The sequence below is a fragment of the Scyliorhinus canicula genome, chromosome 3 (assembly GCF_902713615.1).
Source record: "Scyliorhinus canicula chromosome 3, sScyCan1.1, whole genome shotgun sequence".
Lineage (NCBI taxonomy): Eukaryota > Metazoa > Chordata > Chondrichthyes > Carcharhiniformes > Scyliorhinidae > Scyliorhinus > Scyliorhinus canicula.
Window position 1 is genome coordinate 276,896,524 of NC_052148.1, and position 25,829 is coordinate 276,922,352.

The 25,829-nt window shown below is 49.5% G+C and overlaps 1 protein-coding gene across 1 annotated transcript in view; it reads right to left on the bottom strand.

The window, feature by feature from the left end:
• The window catches only part of wdr32 (WD repeat domain 32), a 105,284-nt gene that overhangs the window by 48,489 nt on the left and 30,966 nt on the right, over positions 1 to 25,829 (bottom strand). Inside the window, 1 exon segment of the mRNA XM_038792912.1 lies at positions 65 to 267. Within this exon segment, the coding sequence (XP_038648840.1) occupies positions 65 to 267 (203 nt within the window).

Sequence of the window (25,829 nt, forward strand, 5' to 3'; positions counted from 1 at the left end):
GGCACCGTGCCTCCCCCAACGAAACACAAATGACTAGGACTGATACAAGTTTCAATGTTCTCACCTGTATTTGAAGCAGAACGTTTGCCTCTCAAACTGCGATGATTGGAAACCTCCAGCGACTGGGTTAAATCAAGGTCGTGAAGAATTAGAAGATAACCAGATGATGTTGATATCAGCATTTTTGAACAGTCAGGTGTTAAACGCATTCGCATCAGGTAACGGGTGTGGAAGAATTTCTTGTGCGGACAACCATCCTCTGTGCATCTGATTCAAACACCAAATGAAAGTTAAAATTGCTATAACCATATACGCAATATTCGTGAATACTTCTATCATGCTATCCTCAAGATAGACTGGATAGGCTGGGGTTGTTTTCCTTGGAGCAGAGAAGGCCAACGGGGAAACCTGATTGAAGTGTATAAAATTATGAGGGGCATAAATGGGATGGAAAGGAAAGAACTCTTCTCATTAGCGGAGGGATCAATAATCAGGGGCATGCAAGTTAGCTCGGGTGAACGAATCAGCACACGAAGCTGCGGGAAGGATGTATCGCCGCATCAAAAAGAGCTGGACAGACAGGTACCCTCTCCCCTGGGGTTAGAGGGGGGCGTGAACTGGAAGGCAGCCTTGGCCGAGGTGATGAGGGAGCAGCTGCAGGCAATCAAGGCAGAGTTGAAAGCGGACGGAGAGGCCGCAGTACAGACAGCAGTGGCCAGGGCCATGTCAGGGGTGCAGCAGGCTCTGACCAGATTGGAGGAGAAAGTGGATGCCCAAGGGGAGAAACTGGCAACCCATGAGGCAACCATTAAAGAGCTGGAGAAAGCAGCGACCGACATGAGCGACCGGGTCACGGCCCTGGAGAGGGAAGTGGCGAGACTGGGCGCAACACAGGGGAGCCTGAAGGGCAGGGTAGACGACCAGGAAAACAGCTCGCGAAGGCAAAATGTTAAGATAGTGGGCCTGCCAGAGGGGGTCGAGGGCAGAAACCCCACAACATTCGTGGCTGCGTTGCTGGGCTCCTTAGTGGGGGGGGGACACCTTTCCCACCCCACCGGAAATGGACAGAGCTCATCGGTCACTGCGCCCGAAGCCCAAGGAAGGGGAACAACCGAGAGCAGTTATAGCCAAACTGCACCGGTACCGGGATAGGGAGACAATCCTGCGCTGGGCCAAGGAAAATAGAGCCTGCAAATGGAAAGGGCACGCCATCCGAGTCTACGAGGATCTTGGAGCGGACATAACTAAGAGACGGGCTGAGTTCAACAGAGCGAAAGCAGCCCTCTACAAGAGCAAAGTGCGTTTTGGTATGCTGTACCCAGCAAACTCTGGGTCACATACCAAAACAAGGAATATTTCTTTACAGCCCCTGCTGAGGCGAATAGGTTCGTCGAGGAGCACGGGCTGGAAAAAACGCCATGGGAGGTAGGGACGAGGGGCCCATGGCAAGGAGAAACGACATGCTGACGGGGGGGGGGGGGAGGGGCGAGGCAAAGCCAGCCCCCTCCCCCCCGGCAGGAACACCAGAACAAAAACAACCCACTGCCCAAGGGACCGCTCCAGGTGGGAGGCCAGGCCCCAGCACGAGGGAACGGGAGTATTGGAGAAGGGAGAGGAGAAGCGGGACAGCAACCTCCGAGAGGGGAGCCACTGTGCTAGCAGGAAAGCTAGCGACGGGGGAACGCAACAAAGCAGGGCCGCAGCGTACCCCCAACAGGGGGGAAGGCGCCAGGCAGGGGAGGGGGGGGATCACCCATCAAAGTCGGGAGAGCAAATGGGGACAGGAATAGGGGATGGAGGGGCAAAGGAGGGTATACAGGGGAGGGGGGGAAAGGGAGAGAGCGGGGGGGGGGGGGCACTCGGGGTGCGAGAGACCAGGGAGGGGAAACACAGGGACAAAGGGACAAAAGAGGCCAGAAAAGGACCAGGGCCACAAAGTGCCACAAACAAGGGCTCGAAACAGGGAACCGCTGCAAGCACCCACCCAGTACGGTCTGTGAGCAAAGGGGCCCCCCGGAGAGCAGGGGACTACCCGCGTGGCGGACACACAGTGGACGGCCATGGCGGGTGCCCCCGGGACAAGGGGAAACCCCGGAGCGCAGAGACCCGACCGCATGGGGAGAGCAGTGATAGTGGCCATCCTGGACGGCCCCCTAACAAAGGGAAACCCCGGAGGGCAGGGGCTCGTCCACCAGACAAATATGGTTAATCTCACAGGAACAAGGGGGCAGAAGCCCCCCACCAGGATAGTCACCTGGAACGTAAGGGGACTTAACGGCCCAGTGAAGAGATCTAGAGTCCTCACCCACCTCAGAAATATGAGGGCCGACATAGTCTTCCTCCAAGAGACGCACCTGAGGGAGCAGGACCAACTGCGGGTAAGAAAGGGCTGGGTGGGACAAACCTATCATTCCTGTTACGGGACAAGGGCCAGGGGGGTGGCGATCCTGATTGGCAAGAGGACAATGTTTAGGGCGACAAAGACGGTTACAGACCCAGGGGGGGCGGTATGTCATGGTCAGCGGGGCCCTGGATGGGGCGCCGGTAGTTCTAGTCAACGTGTACGCGCCCAACTGGGACGACACGAGCTTCATCCAAAAGACCATGGCAGAAATCCCGGACATAGCGACGCACCGACTAATCATGGGGGGGGGACTTCAACTGTGTACAGGATCCAAAGACGGACAGATCAAACCCCAGAACGGGGAAAACCTCAAACATGACAAGGGAACTCAGTCACTATATGGAGCAGTGGACCCCTGGAGATTCGCCCACCCGGGGGAGAAAGAATTCTCTTTCTTCTCCCCAGTACACAATGTGTACACCAGAATTGACTTCTTTGTGGTGGGGAAAACGGTGCTTCCAGGGATAGACAAGGTGGAATACTCCGCAATTGTGATATCAGACCACGCCCCACACTACATGGACGTGCGGCTGGAGACGGGAAGGGTCCAGCGCCCCACATGGAGGCTGGACGGTGCCTTACTAGCTGACAAGGCCTTCAGAGAAAGGATAGCGCGGGCCATAGCGGAATACACGGAGAACAACCAAAACGGGGAGGTCTCATCCTCCACGTTCTGGGAAGCGCTTAAGGCCGTACTAAGAGGGGAAATCATTGCCTACAAAGCGCAAAGAGATAGGGAGGAAAGGGTGGCTAGGCAGAAGCTGATCGACTCCATACTGGAGGTAGACCGTTAATACTCCGAGGCCCCGACCGTAGAGCTCCTGGCGGAGAGAAAAGAATTACAAAGGAACTTTGACCTGCTCTCCACCAGGAAAGCAGTACACCAACTCCGCCAGGCACGCGGGGCCCTGTACGAACACGGAGACAAAGCCAGCCGCCTGTTGGCACACCAGCTGAGAAAGCAGGCAGCCAGCAGGGAAATTGCGCAAATCAGAGGTACCAGAGGCACGTGGGAAACAGAACCAGAGAGGATTAACCAAACCTTCAAGGCCTGCTACCAAGAGCTGTACACCTCAGAGCCCCCAACGGGGAAGGCTGGGATGAACCGGTTTCTTGATGGACTGGACATACCAGTCGTGGGAGAGGGCAGAAAACGGGATCTGGAAGCACCACTAGCACTGGGAGAGATCATGGACAGTATCAGCTCCATGCAGACGGGGAAGGCGCCGGGACCGGACGGATTCCCGGCGGACTTCTACAAAAAATTCGCGACAGCGCTGGCCCCGCACCTGCGGGAGATGTTCACAGACTCGCTAGCTAGGGGCACACTGCCACCCACGTTAGCACAGGCCTCAATCTCGCTGATACCTAAGAAAGACAAAGACCCAACGGAATGTGGGTCATACAGACCCATATCTCTGCTGAACGCAGACGCCAAAATACTGGCCAAAATCCTAGCCAAAAGGCTAGAAGACTGTGTACCTGAGGTGGTCACAGAGGACCAGACGGGCTTCGTCAAAGGTAGACAGCTTACCGCGAACATCAGGCGCCTGCTGAACGTGATAAAGACCCCCTCCGGGGAGAGAACACAAGAGGTGATCGTCTCCCTGGACGCAGAAAAGGCCTTCGACAGAGTCGAATGGAAATACCTCATAGAGGTACTGGAGCGGTTCGGGCTTGGAACAGAGTTCACCGCTTGGGTAAAGCTCCTATACAACGCTCCCATGGCGAGTGTACGGACCAACAATACCAACTCCCAATACTTCCAGCTGCACAGGGGCACCAGACAAGGATGCCCACTGTCCCCGCTGCTGTTCGCACTAGCAATCGAACCGCTAGCAATCGCGCTCAGGGCAGCAAAAAATTGGAGGGGGATCCGAAGGGGAGGTAGAGAGCATAGAGTCTCACTCTATGCGGATGATCTGCTCCTCTATATCTCGGACCCACAAAGCAGCATGGACGGAATCATAGCGCTCCTGAAAGAGTTTGGAGCCTTCTCGGGCTACAAACTCAACATGAGCAAAAGTGAGATCTTCCCAGTACACCCGCAAGGGGGGGGCAGCACTAAAGGGGCTGCCGTTCAAACAAGCCCGACATAAATTCCGCTACCTGGGGATCCAAATAGCCCATGACTGGAAAGGGATCCACAAATGGAACCTCACCAGCCTGACGGAGGAAGTTAAAAAGGACCTGCAAAGATGGAACACACTCCCGCTCTCCCTCGCGGGGAGAGTCCAGACGATCAAATGAACGTACTGCCCAGGTTCCTTTTCCTGTTTAGATCCATTCCGATCTACATCCCCAAGGCCTTTTTCAAAGCGCTGGACAAACATATCATGGCGTTCGTATGGGGGGGTAAAAATGCTAGGATCCCAAAGAAGGTCATACAAAAAACAAAATCCAGGGGGGGGCTAGCCCTCCCGAATCTACAATTCTACCACTGGGCGGCAACAGCCGAGCGAGTAAGGAGATGGATCCAGGAGCCAGAAGCCGAGTGGGTGCGTGCGGAGGAGGCCTCCTGCATGGGAACCTCCCTCCGGGCCCTCGCCACGGCAGCACTCCCATCCCCACCCAAAAAACACTCCACCAGCCCAGTGGTGACAGCCACCCTCCAATCCTGGAACCAACTGCGGCAGCAATTTGGCCTGTACAAAATGTCGGACAAGGCTCCCATCTGCAACAACCATAGGTTCAAACCAGCACTGACTGACGCCACCTTCAAAAGGTGGAGGCAGGACGGGGGGACACTGACAGTCAGGGACCTATACACGGACGACAGGATCGCAACACTGGACGAACTGACAGAGAAATTTCAGCTAGCTGGGGGGAACGAGCTACGGTACCTGCAGCTCAAAAACTTCCTACAAAAGGAGACAAGGACGTACCCACAACCGCCACGACAGACACTACTGGAAGACCTACTGGACGCAAGTATCCTAGAGAAAGGGAACTGTAGTGACATGTATGACCGACTGGTAGATAGGGACGACACCGTACTGGACGCAAAAGAAGGAAATGGGAGGACGACCTGGGGATGGAGATAGGGTGGGGACTCTGGAGCGAAGCACTGCATAGGGTCAACTCCACCTCCACGTGCGCAAGGCTCAGCCTGACGCAACTAAAAGTGGTACATAGAGCCCACTTAACGAGAAACCGTATGAGTAGGTTCTTCCCGGAGGTGGAGGACAAATGTGAGCGGTGCCAAAGAGGCCCGGCCAACCACGCCCACATGTTCTGGTCTTGCCCCAGACTTGTGGAGTACTGGACAGCCTTCTTCGAGGCTATGTCCAAAGTGGTGGGGGTGAGGGTGGAGCCATGCCCGATAGTGGCGGTCTTCGGGGTTTCAGACCAGCCAGATCTATTCCTGGGGAGGAGGGCGGACGCCCTTGCCTTTGCCTCCCTGATTGGGGGGGGGGGGGGGCACGGGCTCGGTATGGGGGTTTGATGGCAAGCCAAGGCCCAAAACCAAACTATAAATAAATGCCTATAAACATGTGCCTCGGCCATATTGGGGAATGTAAAATATGTATGCTGGCTAAAGGGGGCGGCCACAATTATTGTTATGAAGATGCTTACCTGTAAATATTCATGTTAAATTTTTGTGTTTTCCTTTTTTTTTCTCTCTCTCTCTAATAACTTGTAATTTGTCATATGTAAAATATGAAAACTCAATAAAAAAACATTTATAAATAAAATAATCAGGGGCATAGATTTAAGGTACTAAACAAGAGATTTAGAACAGTACGGGCCCTTCGGCCCTCGATGTTGCGCCTGTAGCCATGCTGGCCACGCAAAATGGACACTGAGCCAAACTAAAATGGAAGACAGCAGGGAAAGCCTGTTTAGTGAGAACAGACAGCCTGCTCTCAACTAATTAGCATTTTGCAAGCAGCAAACCAGTTTTCTGGCCAGGTGCAGATCTCCAAGCCAAAGGTGTTAATGGCAAAGCGCTTAACATTCTGATGAGGCAGCCCAGATCCAGGCACACACAATGGCAACATTTCCATCTCAATGTAGCACTTAATTGGTGGAGCAGACAGGATGGCACCAGAGTAACGAATATCGAAACCACCCCCCAACATCGAGGGAAGCCCCGCATTGGAGGATTTCGAAGGTAGCCGTTTGGAAACGTTCCAATCGGTACCGAAAGGTAGAGCCCGCCTAGAAGGGGGCAAGGACATTAGAGAGGGGTATAAAAGCAAATTCCCCACAGAGCCCGGTCTGTTAAACCCGTGCTCCGGCTCTGACTGACATCTTGCATCCTGACTCCAGCCGTTGAGCACCAGCCGCCGAAACCGTAAGTTCAACGCTCGCTACGCGATCCAAGCCCACTAGACTCCCAAGTACCAGAACGCTTGCTGAAGGCTGCAGTACAAGACCAGGACGAAGGCCTCGTTCTCTGACCTTGCCTGTTCCTGTTAGATAAGTATTCTGTTCACTTAAGTTTAGTTATAGCTTAGTCTCTTAGTGTGTGCATGAGTATTTATTATAACTGTATAATAAATATTGATCGTTTGAACTTTACTAATCGGTGTATCGTCTTTATTACTTTGAACTTGACCTTGGAATACTTGTGACGTTGCCTATACGGCAACTGGCGACTCCAGAGCTAAATAATTACATAGAACAGAGCCTAGTAGTGTTAAGCACACGTCGAACTCGGAGGCGTGTTAATACACGCCAATAAACGCGTTTTACGCCCATAGTAAAACGTGCAACATCATATTGGGGAATGTAAAATATGTATGCTGGCTAAAGGGGGCGGCCACAATTATTGTTATGAAGATGCTTACCTGTAAATATTCATGTTAAATTTTTGTGTTTTCCTTTTTTTTTCTCTCTCTCTCTAATAACTTGTAATTTGTCATATGTAAAATATGAAAACTCAATAAAAAAACATTTATAAATAAAATAATCAGGGGCATAGATTTAAGGTACTAAACAAGAGATTTAGAACAGTACGGGCCCTTCGGCCCTCGATGTTGCGCCGACCTATGAAACCATCTGAAGCCTATCTGACCTACACTATTCCATTTTCATCCATATGTCTATCCAGTGACCACTTAAATACCCTTAAAGTTGGCGAGTCTACTACTGTTGCAGGCAGGGCGTTCCACACCCCTACTACTCTCTGAGTAAAGAAACTGCCTCTGACATCTATCCTATATCTATCACCCCTCAATTTAAAGCTATGTCCCCTCGTGTTGGTCATCACCATCCGAGGAAAAAGACTCTCACTGTCCACCCTATCTAACCCTCTGACTATCTTATATGTCTCTATTAAGTCACCTCTCAGCCTTCTCCTCTCTAGCGAAAACAACCTCAATTCCCTGAGCCTTTCCTCGTAAGACCTTCCCTCCATGCCAGGCAACATCCTAGTCAATCTCCTCTGAACCCTTTCCAAAGCTTCCACATCCTTCCTATAATGTGGTGACCAGAACTGCACGCAGTACTCCAGGTGCGGCCGCACCAGAGTTATGTACAGCTGCAGCATGACCTTGTGGTTCCGAAACTCAATCCCCCTGCTTATAAAGGCTAGCACACCATATGCCTTCTTAACAGCCCTATTAACCTGGGTGGCAACTTTCAGGGATTTATGTACCTGGATGCCGAGATCTCTCTGTTCATCTACACTACCAAGAATCTTGCCATTAGCCCAGTACTCTGTATTCCTGTTACTCCTTCCAAAGTGAACCACCTCACACTTTTCCGCATTAAACTCCATCTGCCACCTCTCAGCCCAGCTCTGCAGCCTATCTATGTCCCTCTGTATCCTATAACATCCTTCAACACTATCCACAACTCCACCGACCTTCGTGTCATCTGCAAATTTACTAACCCATCCTTCTACACCCTCTTCCAGGTCATTTATAAAAATGACAAACAGCAGTGGCCCCAAAACAGATCCTTACGGTACACCACTAGTAACTGAACTCCAGGATGAACATTTGCCATCAACCACCACCCTCTGTCTTCTTTCAGCTAGCCAATTACTGATCCAAACCGCTAAATCACCTTCAATTCCATACTTCCTTACCTACTGAAATCCATATACACCACATCAACCGCTTTACCCTGATCCACCTGTTTGGTCACCTTCTCAAAAAACTCAATAAGGTTTGTGAGACATGACCTACCCTTCACAAAACCGTGTTGAGTATCACTAATCAACTTGTTCTTTTCAAGATGATTATAAACCCTATCTCTTATAACCTTTCCAACATTTTACCCACAACCGAAGTAAGGCTCACAGGTCTATAATTACCAGGGTTGTCTCTACTCCCCTTCTTCAACAAGGGGACAACATTTGCTATCCTCCAGTCTTCCGGCACTATTCCTGTCGACAAAGACGACATAAAGATCAAGGACAAAGGCTCTGCAATCTCCTCCCTGGCTTCCCAGAGAATCCTAGGATAAATCCCATCTGGCCCAGGGGACTTATCTATTTTGACATTTCTAAAATTGCTAACACCTCCTCCTTTTGAACCTCAATTCCATCTAGCCTGGTCGACTGAACCTGAGTGTTCTCCTCGACAACATTGTCTTTCTCCAGTGTAAACACTGACGAAAAATATCCATTTAACGCTTCCCCTATCTCCTCTGATTCCACACACAACTTTCCACTACTATCCTTGATTGGCCCTAATCTTACTCTAGTCATTCTTTTGTTCCTGATATACCTATAGAAAGCCTTAGGGTTTTCCTTGATCCTATCCGCCAACGACTTTTCGTGTCCTCTCCTCGCTCTTCTTAACTCTCCCTTTAGGTCCTTCCTGGCTAACTTGTAACTCTCAAGTGCCCTAACTGAGCCTTCATGTCTCATCCTAACATAAGCCTTCTTCTTCCTCTTGACAAGTGCTTCAACTTCCTTAGTAAACCACGGTTCCCTTGCTCGACAACTTCCTCCCTCCCTGACAGGTACATACTTATCAAGGACACGCAGTAGCTGTTCCTTGAAAAAGCTCCACATTTCGATTGTACCCATCCCCTGCAGTTTCCTTCCCCATCCTATACATAGAACAGTACAGCACAGAACAGGCCCTTCGGCCCTCAATGTTGTGCCGAGCCATGATCACCCTACTCAAACCCACGTATCCACCCTATACCCGTAACCCAACAACCCCCCCTTAACCTTACTTTTTAGGACACTACGGGCAATTTAGCATGGCCAATCCACCTAACCCGCACATCTTTGGACTGTGGGAGGAACCCGGAGCACCCGGAGGAAACCCACGCACACAGGGGGAGGACGTGCAGACTCCACACAGACAGTGACCCAGCCGGGAATCGAACCTGGGACCCTGGAGCTGTGAAGCATTTATGCTAACCACCATGCTACCCTGCTGCCCCATCCTAAATCTTGCCGAATAGCATCATAATTGCCTTTCCCCCAGCTATAATTCTTGCCTTGCGGTATATACCTATCCCTGCCCATTGCTAAAGTAAACATAACCGAGTTGTGATCACTATCACCAAAGTGCTCACCTACATCTAAATCTAACACCTGGCCGGGTTCATTACCCAGTACCAAATCCAATGTGGCCTCGCCCCTTGTTGGCCTGTCTACATACTGTGTCAGAAAACCCTCCTGCACACACTGTACAAAAACTGACCCATCTATAGTACTCGAACTAAAGTATTTCCAGTCAATATTTGGAAAGTTAAAGTCCCCCATAACAACTACCCTGTTACTCTCGCTCCTGTCGAGAATCATCTTTGCAATCCTTTCCTCTACATCTCTGGAACTATTCGGAGGTCTATAGACAACTCCCAACAGGGTGACCTCTCCTCTCCTGTTCCTAACCTCGGCCCATACTACCTCAGTAGACGAGTCCTCAAACGTCCTTTCTACCGCCGTAATACTTTCCTTGATTAACAATGCCACACCCCCCCCCTCTTTTACCATCTTCTCTGTTCTTACAGAAACATCTAAATCCTGGAACCTGCAACAACCATTCCTGTCCCTGCTCTACCCATGTCTCCGAAATCGCCACAACATCGAGATCCCAGGTACCAACCCATGCTGCAAGCTCACCCACCTTATTCCGGATGCTCCTGGCGGTGAAGTAGACACACTTCAAACCAGCGTCCTGCTTGCCGGTGCCCTCTTTCGAACTTTTAACCCTATCCCTGACCTCACTACTCTCAACATCCTGTACACTGGGACTACAATTTAGGTTCCCATCCCCCTGCTGAATTATTTTAAACCCCCCCGAAGAGCACTAGCAAATTTAGAGGAGCTTTTCCTCCCAGAAGGTGGTGGGAATCTGGGACTCGCTTCTTCTCCATGTGTCTACTCGAGCAAGCAATTCCCACGTGTGGGAGGCGATGTTTAGTTTACTTAGGGAGGCTTTTAGAGTGTCCTTGTAATCCTAATTTTGAAAACCTACCATGGCAATTGGTGAACATAAATTCAGTTAATTAAATACTCCTATCTAGAAGGGCAAGAGCAGCAAATACCTGGGGACATCACCACCTGGATGTTCCCTTCCAAATCAGTCACCATCCTGACTTGGAAATATATCGCTTGTTCCTTGCCTGTCACTGAGTCAAAATCCTGCAATTTTATCCCTGACTGTGGGTGTACCTGCACTTCAGAGACTACAATGGTTCAAGGCACCAGCTCACCACCACCTTCTGAAGGACAACCAGGAATGGGCAATAAATGCTGGCCTAGCCAGCGACAACTTGCACCTCCCGTGAATGAATTTTTTAAAATCTGGAATTAAAGGGTAGCATGAAAGAAATCAAAAACGGTGCAGATTAAAGTTTGTTTTGCTATTTTTAAAATGGACTTTTGCTGAACGAACAATGGCTGCCACAGATCAAAGAACAAAGAAAAGTACAGCACAGGAACAGGCCCTTCAGCCCTCGCCGACCATGCTGCCCGTCTAAACTAAAATCTGCTACACTCCCGGGGTCCGTATCCCTCTATTCCCATCCTATTCATGTATTTGTCAAGATGCCCCTTACATGTCACTATCGTCCCTGCTTCCACCACCTCTTCCGGCAGCGAGTTCTAGGCACCCACTACCCTCTGTGTAAAAAAAACTTGCCTCGTACATCTCCTCTAAACTTTGCCCCTCCCACCTTAAACCTATGCCCCCTAGTAATTGACCCCCCTACCCTGGGGAAACGCCTCTGACGATCCACTCTGTCTATGCCCCTCAATTTTGTAGACCTCTATCAGATCGCCCCTCAACCTCATCGTTCCAGTGAGAACAAACCGAGTTTATTCAACCGCTCCTCATAGCTAATGCCCTCCATACCAGGCAACATCCTGGTAAATCTCTTCTGCACCCTCTCTAAAGCCTAACTAAGGTTCTATACAGCTGCAACATGACTTGCCAATTCTTATACCCAATGCCCCAGCCAATGAAGGCAAGCATGCCGTATGCCTTCTTGACTACCATCTCCACCTGTGTTGCCCCTTTCAGTGACCTGTGGACCTAGATCTCTCTGACTGTCAATACTCTGGAGGGTTCTACCATTCATTGTATATTCCCTACCTGTATTCGACCTTCCAAAATGCATCATCTCACATTTGTCTGAATTAAACTCCATCTGCCATCTTGCCGCCCAAGTCTCCAAACGATCTAAATCCTGCTGTATCCTCTGACAGTCCTCATCGTTATCCGCAATTCCACCAACCTTTGTGTCGTCCACAAACTTACGAATCAGACCAGTTACATTTTCTTCCAAATCATTTATTTATACAACGAACAGCAAAGATCCCAGCACTGATCCCTGCGGAACACCACGAGTCACAGCCCTCCAATCAGAAAAGCACCCTTCCATCGCTACTCTCTGCCTTGTGACCTAGCCAGTTCTGTATCCATCTTGCCAGTTCACCTCTGATCCCGTGTGACTTCACCTTTTGTACCAGTCTACCATGAGGGACCTTGTCAAAGGCCTTACTGAAGTCCATGTAGATAACATCCACTGCCCTACCTGAATCAATCATCTTTGTGACCTCTTCGAAAAACTCTATCAAGTTAGTCAGATACGACCTCCCCTTCACAAAACCATGCTGTCTCTCACTAATACGTTCATTTGTTTCCAAATGAGAGTAGATCTTGTCTCGAACAATTCTCTCCAGTAATTTCCCTACCACTGACGTAAGGCTCACCGGCCTGCAGTTCCCTGGATTATCCTTGCTACCCTTCTTAAACAAAGGAACAACATTGGAGGACTGGAGAATTGCTAATGTGGTCCCTTTGTTTAAGAAGGGTAGCAGGGATAATCCAGGGAATTATAGACCTGTGAGCTTGACGTCAGTGGTAGGCAAACTGTTGGAGAAGATACTGAGGGATAGGATCTATTCACATCTGGAAGAAAATAGACTTATCAGTGATAGGCAGCATGGTTTTGTGCAGGGAAGGTCATGTCTTACAAACCTAATAGAATTCTTTGAGGAAGTGACAAAGTTAATTGATGAGGGAAGGGCTGTAGATGTCGTATACATGGAATTTAGTAAGGCGTTTGATAAAGTTTCCCATGGCAGGTTGATGGAAAAAGTGAAGTCGTATGGGGTTCAGGGTGTACTAGCTAGATGGATAAAGAACTGGCTGGGCAACAGGAGACAGAGAGTAGTGGTGGAAGGGAGTGTCTCAAAATGGAGAAGGGTGACTAGTGGTGTTCCACAGGGATCCGTGCTCGGACCACTGTTGTTTGTGATCTACATAAATGACCTGGAGGAAGGTATAGGTGATCTGATTAGCAAGTTTGCAGATGATACTAAGATTGGTGGAGTTACAGATAGCGAGGAGGACTGTCAGAGAATACAACAAAATATAGATAGATTGGAGAGTTGGGCAGAGAAATGGCAGATGGAGTTCAATCCAGGCAAATGCGAGGTGATGCATTTTGGAAGATCAAATTCAAGAGCGGACTATATGGTCAATGGAAGGGTCTTGGGGAAAATTGATGTGCAGAGAGATCTGGGAGTTCAGGTCCATTGTATCCTGAAGGTGGCAACGCAGGTCGATAGAGTGGTCAAGAAGGCATACAGCATGCTTGCCTTCATCGGACGGGGTATTGAGTACAAGAGTTGGCAGGTCATGTTACAGTTGTATAGGACTTTGGTTCGGCCACGCTTGGAGTACTGCGTGCAGTTCTGGTCGCCACATTACCAGAAGGATGTGGATGCCTTGGAGAGGGTGCAGAGGAGGTTCACCAGGATGTTGCCTGGTATGGAAGGTGCTAGCTGTGAAGAAAGGTTGAGTAGATTAGGATTGTTTTCGTTGGAAAGACGGAGGTTGAGGGGGGACCTGATTGAGGTCTACAAAATTATGAGAGGTATGGACAGGGTGGATAGTAACAAGCTTTCCCAAGAGTGGGGGTGTCAGTTACAAGGGGTCACGATTTCAAAGTGAGAGGGGGAAAGTTTAAGGGAGATGTGCGTGGAAAGTTTTTTACGCAGAGGGTGGTGGGTGCCTGGAACGCTTTACCAGCGGAGGTGGTAGAGGCGGGCACGATAGCATCATTTAAGAAGCATCTAGACAGGTATATGAACGGGCGGGAACAGAGGGAAGTAGACCTTGGAAAATAGGCGACAGGTTTAGATAAAGGATCTGGATCGGCGCAGGCTGGGAGGGCCGAAGGGCCTGTTCCTGTGCTGTAATTTTCTTTATTCTCCAGTCCTCCGGGACATCACCTGAAGACAGTGAGGATCCAAAGATTTTTGTCAAGGCCTCAGCAATTTCCTCTCTAGCCTCCTTTAGTATTCTGGGGTAGATCCCATCAGGCCCTGGGGACTTATCTACCGTAATATTTTTCAAGACACCCAACACCTCGTCTTTTTGGATCTCAATGTGACCCAGGATATCTACACACCCTTCTCCAGACTCAATATCCACCAATTCCTTCTCTTTGGTGAATACTGATGCAAAGTATTCATTTATTACCTCGCCCATTTCCTCTGGCTCCACACATAGATTCCCTTGCCTATCCTTCAGTGGGCCAACCCTTCCCTGGCTACCCTCTTGCTTTTTATGTATGTATAAAAAGCCTTGGGTTTTTCCTTAACCCTATTTGCCAATCACTTTTCCGTGACCCCTTCTAGCCCTCCTGAATCCTTGCTAAAGTTCCTTCCTACTTTCCTTATATTCCACACAGGCTTCGTCTGTTCCCAGCCTTCTAGCCCTGACAAATGCCTCCTTTTTCTTTTTGACGAGGCCTACAATATCTCTCGTTATTCAAGCTCCTGAAATTTGCCATATTTATCCTTCTTCCTCACAGGAACATGCCGGTCCTGAATTCCTTTCAACTGACACTTGAAAGCTTCCCACATGTCAGATGTTGATTTACTCTCAAACATCCGCCCCCAATCTAGGTTCTTCAGTTCCTGCCTAATATTGTTATAATTAGCCTTCCCCCAATTTAGCACATTCACCCCAGGACCACTCTTATTTGTTCACAATTTACATTGATGATTTGGAGTTGGGGACCACGGGCAATGTGTCCAAGTTTGCAGATGACACTAAGATGAGTGGTAAAGCAAAAAGTGCAGAGGATACTGGAAGTCTGCAGAGGGATTTGGATAGATTAAGTGAATGGGCTCGGGTCTGGCAGATGGAATACAATGTTGACAAATGTGAGGTTATCCATTTTGGTAGGAATAACAGCAAACGGGATTATTATTTAAACGATAAAATATTAAAGCATGCCGCTGTTCAGAGAGACTTGGGTGTGCTAGTGCATGAGTCACAGAAGGTTGGTTTACAAGTGCAACAGGTGATTAAGAAGGCAAATGGAATTTTGTCCTTCATTGCTAGAGGGATGGAGTTTAAGACTAGGGAGGTTATGTTGCAATTGTATAAGGTGTTAGTGCGGCCACACCTGGAGTATTGTGTTCAGTTTTGGTCTCCTTACTTGAGAAAGGACGTACTGGCGCTGGAGGGTGTGCAGAGGAGATTCACTAGGTTAATCCCAGACCTGGAGGGGTTGGATTATGAGGAGAGGTTGAGTAGACTGGGACTGTACTCGTTGGAATTTAGAAGGATGAGGGGGGATCTTATAGAAACATTTAAAATTATGAAGGGAATAGATAGGATAGATGCGGGCAGGTTGTTTCCACTGGCGGGTGACAGCAGAACTAGGGGGCATAGCCTCAAAATAAGGGGAAGTAGATTTAGAACTGAGTTTAGGAGGAACTTCTTCACCCAAAGGGTTGTGAATCTATGGAATTCCTTGCCCAGTGAAGCAGTTGAGGCTCCTTCATTACATGTTTTTAAGGTAAAGATAGATAGTTTTTTGAATAATAAAGGGATTAAGGGTTATGGTGTTCGGGCCGGAAAGTGGAGCTGAGTCCACAAAAGATCAGCCATGATCTCATTGAATGGCGGAGCAGGCTCGAGGGGCCAGATGGCCTACTCCTGCTCCTAGTTCTTATGTTCTTATGTTCTTATGTTCTTATGTTCTTATGTTCTTATGTTCTTATGTTCTTATCCTTGGCCACCAGCACTTTACAACTTACTGAATTGTGGTCACTGTTCCAGAAATGCTCCCCGACTGAAACTTCTACCACCTGGCCGGGCTCATTCCCCAATACCAGGTCCAGTACAGCCCCTTCCCTAGTTGGACTGTCTAAATATTGTTTTAAGAAGCCCTCCTGGGTGCTCCTTACAAACTCTGCCCCGTCTAAGCCCCTAGCACTAAATGAGTCCCAGTCAATATTGGGGAAGTTGAAGTCTCCCATCACAACAACCCTGTTGTTTTTACTCTTTTCCAAAATCTGTCTACATATCTGCTCCTCTATCTCCCGCTAGCTGTTGGGAGGCCTGTAGTAAACCCCCAACATTGTGACTGCACCCTTCTTATTCCTGATCTCTACCCATATAGCCTCGCTGCCCTCTGAGGTGTCCTCCCATGGTACAGCTGTGATATTCTCCCTAACCAGTAGCGCAACTCCGCCACCCCTTTTACATCCCCCTCTATCCCGCCTGAAACATCTAAACCCTGGAACGTTTAGCTGCCAATCCTGTCCTTCCCTCAACCAGGTCTCTGTAATGGCAACAACATCATAGTTCCAAGTACTAATCCAAGCTCTACGTTCATCTGCCTTTCCCGTAATACTTCTTGCATTAAAACATAAGCACTTCAGGCCACCAGACCCGCTGTGTTCAGCAACATTTCCCTGTCTGCTCTGCCTCAGAGACATACTGGCCCTATTCCCCAGTTCTCCCTCAATGCTTTCACCTTCTGACCTATTGCTCCGGTGCCCACCCCCCTGCCATACTAGTTTAAACCCTCCCGTGTGACACGAGCAAACCTCGTGGCCAGGATATTTATGCCTCTCCAGTTTAGATGCAACCCGCCCATCTTATACAGGTCACACCTGCCCCGGAAGAGCTCCCAGTGGTCCAGATAACTGAAACCTTCCCTCCTACACCAGCTGTTTAGCCACGTGTTTAGCTGCTATATCTTCCTATTTTTAGCCTCACTGGCACAGAGAGTAATCCCAAGATTAAAACCCTAGAGGTCCTGTCTTTTAACTTTCTGCCTAGCTCCCTGAACTCTTGCTGCAGGACCTCATGCTCCTACCTGCCTATGTCGTTAGTACCAATATGTACAACAACCTCTGCTTGTTTGCCCTCCCCCTTCAGGATGCCCGCTACCCATTCGGAGATATCCTGGACCCTGGCACCAGGGAGGCAACATACCATCCTGGAGTCTCTTCCACATCCACATGACCCGTTTGGCCATCTGTTCTGGAAATCTCCAACCACGTTAAAAGGACAAAACTATTATTTGGTAGGACAGAACTTCAGTATTTCTGTAAAATACACTTTGTCGAAGCTTTTCATCATGCAATCATTAGGACAATCACAGGAATACTAATGTCAGGGGAAACAAATTTATATGTAATAAGAGACCGCTGATTGGTAGAGGTGTTGCCATGGAGAATGCATCAGTTAACTGTGACTGATTATTAACTGCCCAAGCATTGTTTGAAAATTTAACCAGGCAGTTTGACTGAGTGGTCAAGGCATTGTCCAGAGGTATGAACATGCAAATGGCTGCCACTAGTCTTATTTAGCTGAAACAGGTGCAACGTGTGTACATGCTCTGCCTGTAAAGACAAGGCCCTGTTTATTAATACACGTAGCTTCCATTCACACAAAAGCCTGGTCCCTGGCGAGAGGTGGGAGGCGAGCTTCAAAGTTGGCTGCTGAGCTTTGGTAGGCACAGTGACCATAAGACATAGGAGCAGAATTAGGCCAGTCGGCCTATCGAATCTGCTCCGCCATTCAATCATGGCTGATATTTTTCTCATTCCCATTCCCATGCCTTCTCCCCAAAACCCCTGATCCCCTTATTAGTTAAGAACCTATCTATCTCTGTCTCAAAGACACTCAGTGATTTGGCCTCCACAGCCTTCAGCAGCAAAGAGCTCCACAGATTTACCACCCTCATCTCTGTTGAAAGGATCGCCCCGTTAGACTGAGATTGTGCCCTTTGCTTCTAGATTTTCCGACAAGTGGAAACATCCTCTCCACATCCTCTCTATCCAGGCCTTGCAGTATCCTGTAAGTTTCAATAAGATCCCCCCTCATCCTTCTAAACTCTTAACGAGTACAGACCCACAGTCCTCAACCATTTCTCATATGACAAGCTCTTCATTCCAGGGATCATTCTTGTGAACCTCCTCTGGACCCTTTCCAAGGTCAGCACATCCTTCCTTAGATACGGGGCCCAAAACTGCTCACAGTACTCCAAATGGGTCTGACCAGAGCCTTTTTTTAGCCTCAGAAGTACATCCCTGGTCCTGTATTCTAGCCTTCATGACATGAATGCTAACATTGCATTTGCCTTCCTAACTACTGACTGAACCTGCACGTTAACATTAAGAGAATCGTGAATAAGGACTCCCAAGTCCCTTTCTGCTTCTGATTTCCTAAGCATTTCCCCATTTAGAAAACAGTGTCTCCATTTCTCCTTCCAAAGTTCATAACCTCACAGGGCACACTGTGGCTTCACAGCACCAGGGTCCCAGGTTCGATTCCCCGCTGGGTCACTGTCTGTGCAGAGTCTGCATGTTCTCCACATAAGAACATAAGAACTAGGAGCAGGAGTAGGCCATCTGGCCCCTCGAGCCTGCTCCGCCATTCAATTAGATCATGGCTGATCTTTTGTGGACTCAGCTCCACTTTCCGGCCCGAACACCATAACCCTTAATCCCTTTATTCTTCAAAAAACTATCTATCTTTACCTTAAAAACATGTAATGAAGGAGCCTCAACTGCTTCACTGGGCAAGGAATTCCATAGATTCACAACCCTTTGGGTGAAGAAGTTCCTCCTAAACTCAGTCCTAAATCTACTTCCCCTTATTTTAAGGCTATAGAACATAGAACAGTACAGCATAGAACAGGCCCTTCGGCCCTCGATGTTGTGCCGAGCAATGATCACCCTACTTAAACCCACATACCCGTAACCCAACAATCCCCCCATTAACCTTACACTACGGGCAATTTAGCATGGCCAATCCACCTAACCCGCACATCTTTGGACTGTGGGAGGAAACCGGAGCACCCGGAGGAAACCCACGCACACACAGGGAGGACGTGCAGACTCCACACAGACAGTGACCCAGCCGGGAATCGAACCTGGGACCCTGGAGCTGTGAAGCATTGATGCTAACTACCATGCTACCGTGAGGCCCCCCTGGTTGTCCACTAGTTCTGCTGTCACCCGCCAGTGGAAACAACCTGCCCACATCTATCCTATCTATTCCCTTCATAATTTTAAATGTTTCTATAAGATCCCCCCTCATCCTTCTAAATTCCAACGAGTACAGTCCCAGTCTACTCAACCTCTCCTCATAATCCATCCCCTTCAACTCTGGGATTAACCTAGTGAATCTCCTCTGCACACCCTCCAGCGCCAGTACGTCCTTTCTCAAGTAAGGAGACCAAAACTGAACACAATACTCCAGGTGTGGCCGCACTAACACCTTATACAATTGCAACATAACCTCCCTAGTCTCCATCCCTCCAGCAATGAAGGACAAAATTCCATTTGCCTTCTTAATCACCTGTTGCACGTGTAAACCAGCCTTCTGTGACTCATGCACTAGCACACCCAAGTCTCTCTGAACAGCGGCATGCTTTAATATTTTATTGTTTAAATAATAATCCCGTTTGCTGTTATTCCTACCAAAATGGATAACCTCACATTTGTCAACATTGTATTCCATCTGCCAGACCCTAGCCCATTCACTTAACCTATCCAAATCCCTCTGCAGACTTCCAGTATCCTCTGCACTTTTCGCTTTACCACTCATCTTAGTGTCATCTGCAAACTTGGACACATTGCCCTTGGTCCCCAACTCCAAATCATCTATGTAAATTGTGAACAATTGTGGGCCCAACACGGATCCCTGAGGGACACCACTAGCTACTGATTGCCAACCAGAGAAACACCCATTTATCCCCACTCTTTGCTTTCTATTAATTAACCAATCCTCTATCCATGCTACTACTTTACCCTTAATGCCATGCATCTTTATCTTATGCAGCAACCTTTTGTGTGGCACCTTGTCAAAGGCTTTCTGGAAATCCAGATATACCACATCCATCGGCTCCCCGTTATCTACTGCACTGGTAATGTCCTCAAAAAATTCCACTAAATTAGGTTGGCATGGCCTGCCCTTTACGAACCCATGCTGCGTCTGCCCAATGGGACAATTTCTATCCAGATGCCTCGCTATTTCTTCCTTGATGATAGATTCCAGCATTTTCCCTACTACCGAAGTTAAGCTCACTGGCCTATAATTTCCTGCTTTCTGCCTACCTCCTTTTTTTAAACAGTGGCGTCACGTTTGCTAATTTCCAATCCACCGGGACCACCCCAGAGTCTAGTGAATTTCGGTAAATTATCACTAGTGCATCTGCAATTTCCCTAGCCATCTCTTTTAGCACACTGGGATGCATTCCATCAGGGCCAGGAGACTTGTCTACCTTGACTGCACTGTGCAAGTTTTCTCCGGGTTCTCCGGTTTCCTCCCACAGCCCAAAGACGTGCAGATTAGGTGGATTGGCCATGCTAAATTGCCCATAGTGTCTAAAAAGGTTAGGAGGGGTTATTGGGGATAGGGTGGAAGTGAGGGCTTAAGTGGGTCGGTGCAGACTCGATGGGCCAAATGGCCTCCTTCTGCACTGTGCGTTCTATGTATCTATATATCTTTTCCACATTGTATTCCATCTGCCACTTCTTTGCCCGCTCTCCTAGCCTGTCCAAATCCTTCTGCAGCCCACCTGCTTCCTCAATACTACCTGTCCCTCTACAGATCTTTGTATCATCTGCAAACTTAGAAACAGTGCTTCAGTTACTTCTTCCAGATCATTAATGTATATTGTGAAATGTTGTGGTCCCAGCACAGATCCCGGAGGCACACCACTAGTCACCGGCTGCCATCCTGAAAAAGATCCCTTTATCCCCATTCTTTGCCTTCTGCCAGTCAGCCAATCCTCTATCCATGCCAGGATCTTACCCTCAACATCATAGGCTCTTAACTTATTTAACAGTCTCCTATGCTGCACCTTGTCAAAAGCCTTCGGGAAATAAATAAATCATGTCCACTGGTTCACCTTTGTCTAACTTCCTTGTTACCTCCTGAAAGAACTCTAACAGATTTGTCAGATATGACCTTCCATTGACAAAGCCGTGCTGATTCAGTCCTATTTTATCATGCACTTCCAAGTACTCCGCAATCTCATCTTTAATAATGGACTCTAAAATACCACTAGAAAGGCGGAGGTACAGTGGAGGAAGGCACAAGGGGCAGTGTATGAACATGGTGTATAGGCGAGTAGGATGCTGGCTCATCAGCTCCGCAAGCGGGATGCGGCTAAGGAAATTGCTGGAGTGAGAGACAAGAGTGGGAGTGTGGTGCGGAAGGGGGTAGAGGTGAATGAGGTCTTCAAGGACTTTTACGGGGAACTGTGCCAGTCGGAGCCAACGGGGGAGAGGAGGGGAATGGAGGGGTTCCTTGACGGGCTTTCTTTCCCGAAAGTGCAGGAGGAGAAGGTGGAGGGGTTGGGTGCGCCGATTGAGCTGGAGGAGCTAGTTAAGGGGATCGGGCAGATGCAGTCAGGGAAGGCACCGGGGCCGGATGGGTTCCCGGTGGAATTTTATAAAAAGTTTGTGGACCTAGTGGGCCCCTTGCCGGTGCGGACACTCAACGAAGCGTGGGAGGGGGGGACTTTGCCCCCGACGATGTAGCAGGCGCTGATCTCGTTAATTTTAAAGAAGGACAAGGACCTTCGGGGCAGCAGGGTAGCATGGTGGTTAGCATAAATGCTTCACAGCTCCAGGGTCCCAGGTTCGATTCCCGGCTGGGTCACTGTCTGTGTGGAGTCTGCACGTCCTCCCCCTGTGTGCGTGGGTTTCCTCCGGGTGCTCCGGTTTCCTCCCACAGTCCAAAGATGTGGGGGTTAGGTGGATTGGCCATGCTAAATTGCCCGTAGTGTCCTAATAAATGTAAGGTTAAGGGGGGGGTTGTTGGGTTACGGGTATAGGGTGGATATGTGGGTTTGAGTAGGGTGATCATGGCTTGGCACAACATTGAGGGCCGAAGGGCCTGTTCTGTGCTGTACTGTTCTATGTTCTATGACCCCCAGAAATGTGGTTCATACAGGCCCATATCTCTTCTCAACGTGGATGCTAAGGTGCTGGCAAAAATCCTGGCCACCAGGATAGAGGACTGTGTACCAGGGGTTGTGCACGAGGACCAGACAGGCTTTGTGAAGGGAAGGCAGTTGAACACGAATGTGCGGAGATTGTTGAATGTCATCATGATGCCGGCGATTGAGGGGGAGGCAGAGATAGTGGTGGCGCTGGATGCGGAGAAGGCCTTCGATAGAGTGGAGTGGGGGTACCTATGGGAGGTGTTGGGGAGGTTTGGATTTGGTGAAGGGTTCATTAGATGGGTAAGGCTGCTATATGAGGCCCCGATGGCGTGCCTGGCCACGAATAGGAGGAGGTCGGAGTACTTCCGGCTTTACCGAGGGACCAGGCAGGGTTGCCTCCTGTCCCCCTTGTTGTTTGCACTGGCAATCGAGCCGCTGCGATTGCGTTGAGGGATTCAGAGAGGTGGAGAGGCTTGGTGCGAGGTGGAGAGGAACATAGGGTGTCGTTATATGCCGATGACCTGTTACTGTATGTGGCGGACCCGGTGGGAGGGATGCCGGGAGTGATGGAGTTACTAGCCGAGTTTGGGACCTTTTCAGGTTATAAATTACATTTAGGCAAAAGCGAGGTGTTTGTGGTGCACCCTGGAGACCAGGAGGAAGGAATTGGTAGGCTCCCGCTTAGGTGGGCAGGGGAGAGCTTTAGGTACCTGGGGATGCAGGTGGCCGGGGACTGGGGGACTCTTCACAAGCATAACTTCACCAGACTTGTAGATCAGATGGAGGAGGAGTTCAAGAGGTGGGACATGCTGCCATTGTCGTTGGCGGGGAGGGTACAGTCCGTCAAAATGACGGTGCTTCCGAGGTTCTTGTTCCTCTTTGTGCCTGCCCATCTTTATCCCCAGGGCCTTCTTTAGGAGAGTGACTAGCAGTATTTTGAGCTTTGTGTGGGCACATGGGACTCCGAGAGTGAAGAGGGTGTTCCTGGAGCGAGGAAGGGATAGAGGCGGGCTGGCGCTGCCCAACCTTCTGGGGTACTATTGGGCAGCCAATGTGTCAATGGTGCGTAAATGGGTGATGGAGGGGGGAGGGGCTGCGTGGAAAAGAATGGAGATGGCGTCATGCAGAGGTACGAGCCTAGGTGCCATGGTAACGGCGCCGTTGCCGCTCCCCCCTAAGAGGTTTACCACGAGCCCGGTGGTGGCGGCGACCCTAAGAATCTGGGGACAATGGAGACGGCATCGGGGGGAAACAGGGGGCTCAATGGAGGCTCCACTGGGTGGCAACCATCGGTTCATCCCGGGGAACAAGGATGGGGGATTTAGGGGGTGGGAAAGGGCGGGCATCAGCAAATTGAGGGACCTGTTCATTGGCGGGAGATTCGCGGGCCTGGGGGAACTGGAAGATAAATTTGGCCTTCCCCAAGGGAACATGTTCAGATACCTGCAGGTAAAGGCGTTTGCTAGGCGACAGGTAGAGGGATTCCCTTTGCTGCCCTTGCAGGGGACGATGGACAGAGTGCTTTCGGGGGTGTGGGTCGGAGAGGGGAAGGTGTCTGACATCTATAAGGTAATGCAGGAGGTGGAGGAGTCGTCAGTGGAGGAGTTGAAGGCTAAATGGGAGGGGGAACTCGGGGAGCAGATAGGGGACGGGACTTGGGAGGATGCCTTGGAGAGAGTTAACTCTTCCTCATGTGCGAGGCTTAGTCTCATCCAATTTAAGGTGCTACACCGGGTCCATATGTCCGGGACCAGGATGAGTAGGTTCTTTGGGGGTGAGGACAGGTGCACCAGATGTTCAGGGAGTCCAGCGAACCACGCCCTTATGTTCTGGGCATGCCCAACACTGGAAGAATTTTGGAAGGGGGTGGTGGGGACGGTGTCCAGGATGGTTGGATCCAGGGTCAAACTCGCGATTTTTGGAGTTGCGGTAGAGCCGGGAGTGCAGGAGGCGAAAGAGGCCGGTGTCCTGGCCTTTGCGTCCCTAGTAGCCCGGCGGAGGATCTTGCTGCAGTGGAAGGATGCGAGGCCCCCAAGTGTGGAGACCTGGATCAGTGACGTGGCGGAATTTATAAAATTGGAAAGGGTCAAATTTGCCCTGAGAGGATCAGTACAAGGGTTCTATAAACGATGGCAGCCTTTTCTGGACTTCCTGACTCAAAGATAGGTATCTTGGTCAACAGCAGCAGCAACCGGGGGGGGGGTGTTCATTGTTGTAGTGTCTATTCTGTAACTTTACAATGTGTTAATCTGCGTTGTTGTTAAAATGCTGTGTTGTTCATGGAGGTGGGGCGAATGTATATGATTGTTAATATTATTGTTATTTTTGATATTTTTCTAAGGGAGTCATTGTTGTATAAAATCAATTTTTTCAATAAAAATTATTGCAAAAAAATAAATATTTAAAAAAAAAATAATGGACTCTAAAATATTACCAATGACTAAAGTCAGGCTAACCGGCCTATAAATTCCCGTCTTCTGCCTCCCTCTTTTCTTAAACAGTGATGTTACATTAGCCACTTTGCAGTCCTCTGGGACCCTTCCTGCCTCCAGTGATTCCTGAAAGATCACCACCAATGCCTCCACAATCTCCTCAGCTATGTCTTTTAGGACCCTGGGGTGTAGTCCATCCAGTCCAGGTGATTTATCCTCCTTCAGACCTTTCAGCTTCCCCAGTTTTATGGGCAATAATCTCAGGGTGAGATTGGAAAACACGTAGACACAGGCAGGAGGGGGCGGCTGGGCAACAACTGGTCTACTCCATACTGGAGGTGGATCGGCAATACTCTCGAGCTTCTGGCAATGGGGAAAAAGCTACAACTGGACCTGCTCTGTACTAGGAAGACAGTGCACCTACTCCACCAAAAATGGGGGACCTTTTACAAACACGGAGGCGAAACCAGCCGCTTACTGGCTCACCAACTGAGAACGCAGGCAGCCACGAGGGAAATTACACAGATTAGGAACAACAACGGCAGGCTAGTAACAGAGCCGGAAAACGTCAACAAAGCATTTGAGGCCTTCTACTGGGGGCTGTACACCTTCGAGCCCCCAAAGGGGACTAGAGGGTGAAACAGCTCCTCGATGGACTGGACATGCCAGTCATGGGGGAAGATAGAAAATGGGGTCTGGAAGCACCATTAAAACTGGGAGAAGTCTTGCAGAGCATTAACTCCATGCAGGCGGGTAAGGCTGGGGACCAGATGGATTCCTGGCGGACTTCTATAATACATTTACACCAGCATTTGCCCCGCACTTATGGGCGATGTTTACAGACTCACTAGAAATGCGCACTCTGCCTCCAACTCTACCATAAGTCTCAATCTCACTGATGCCCAAGAAAGACAAAGACCAGACTGAATGCAGGTCCTACAGACCCATTTCGCTACTTAACAGAAGCGAAAATACTGGCCAAGACCCTGGCCAGGTGATTGGAGAACTGCATGCCAGAGCTGGTTGCAGAGGACCAGACGGGCTTTGTTAAGCATAAGCACCTAACATCAAACATCAGGCGTCTGCTGAGGGCACGTGACAATGACCCCATCGGGGGAGAGAACACCAGAGGTGACCATCTCACTGGATGCAGAAAAGGCCTTCAACAAAGTCCCTGGTTTGGTCTTAGAGCAGGGTTCATCTGCAGTTTGAAACTTCAGCCCAGTACTCCCAAGGTGAGCATGCAGACCAACACCACCAGCTCTAAATACCCCCAGCTGTACAGGGGCACAGGCCTGCTGCCTCGTTCCTACTTGCCCTGGCAATTGAACAACTGGTGATCGCCCTCACATCGGGATCCA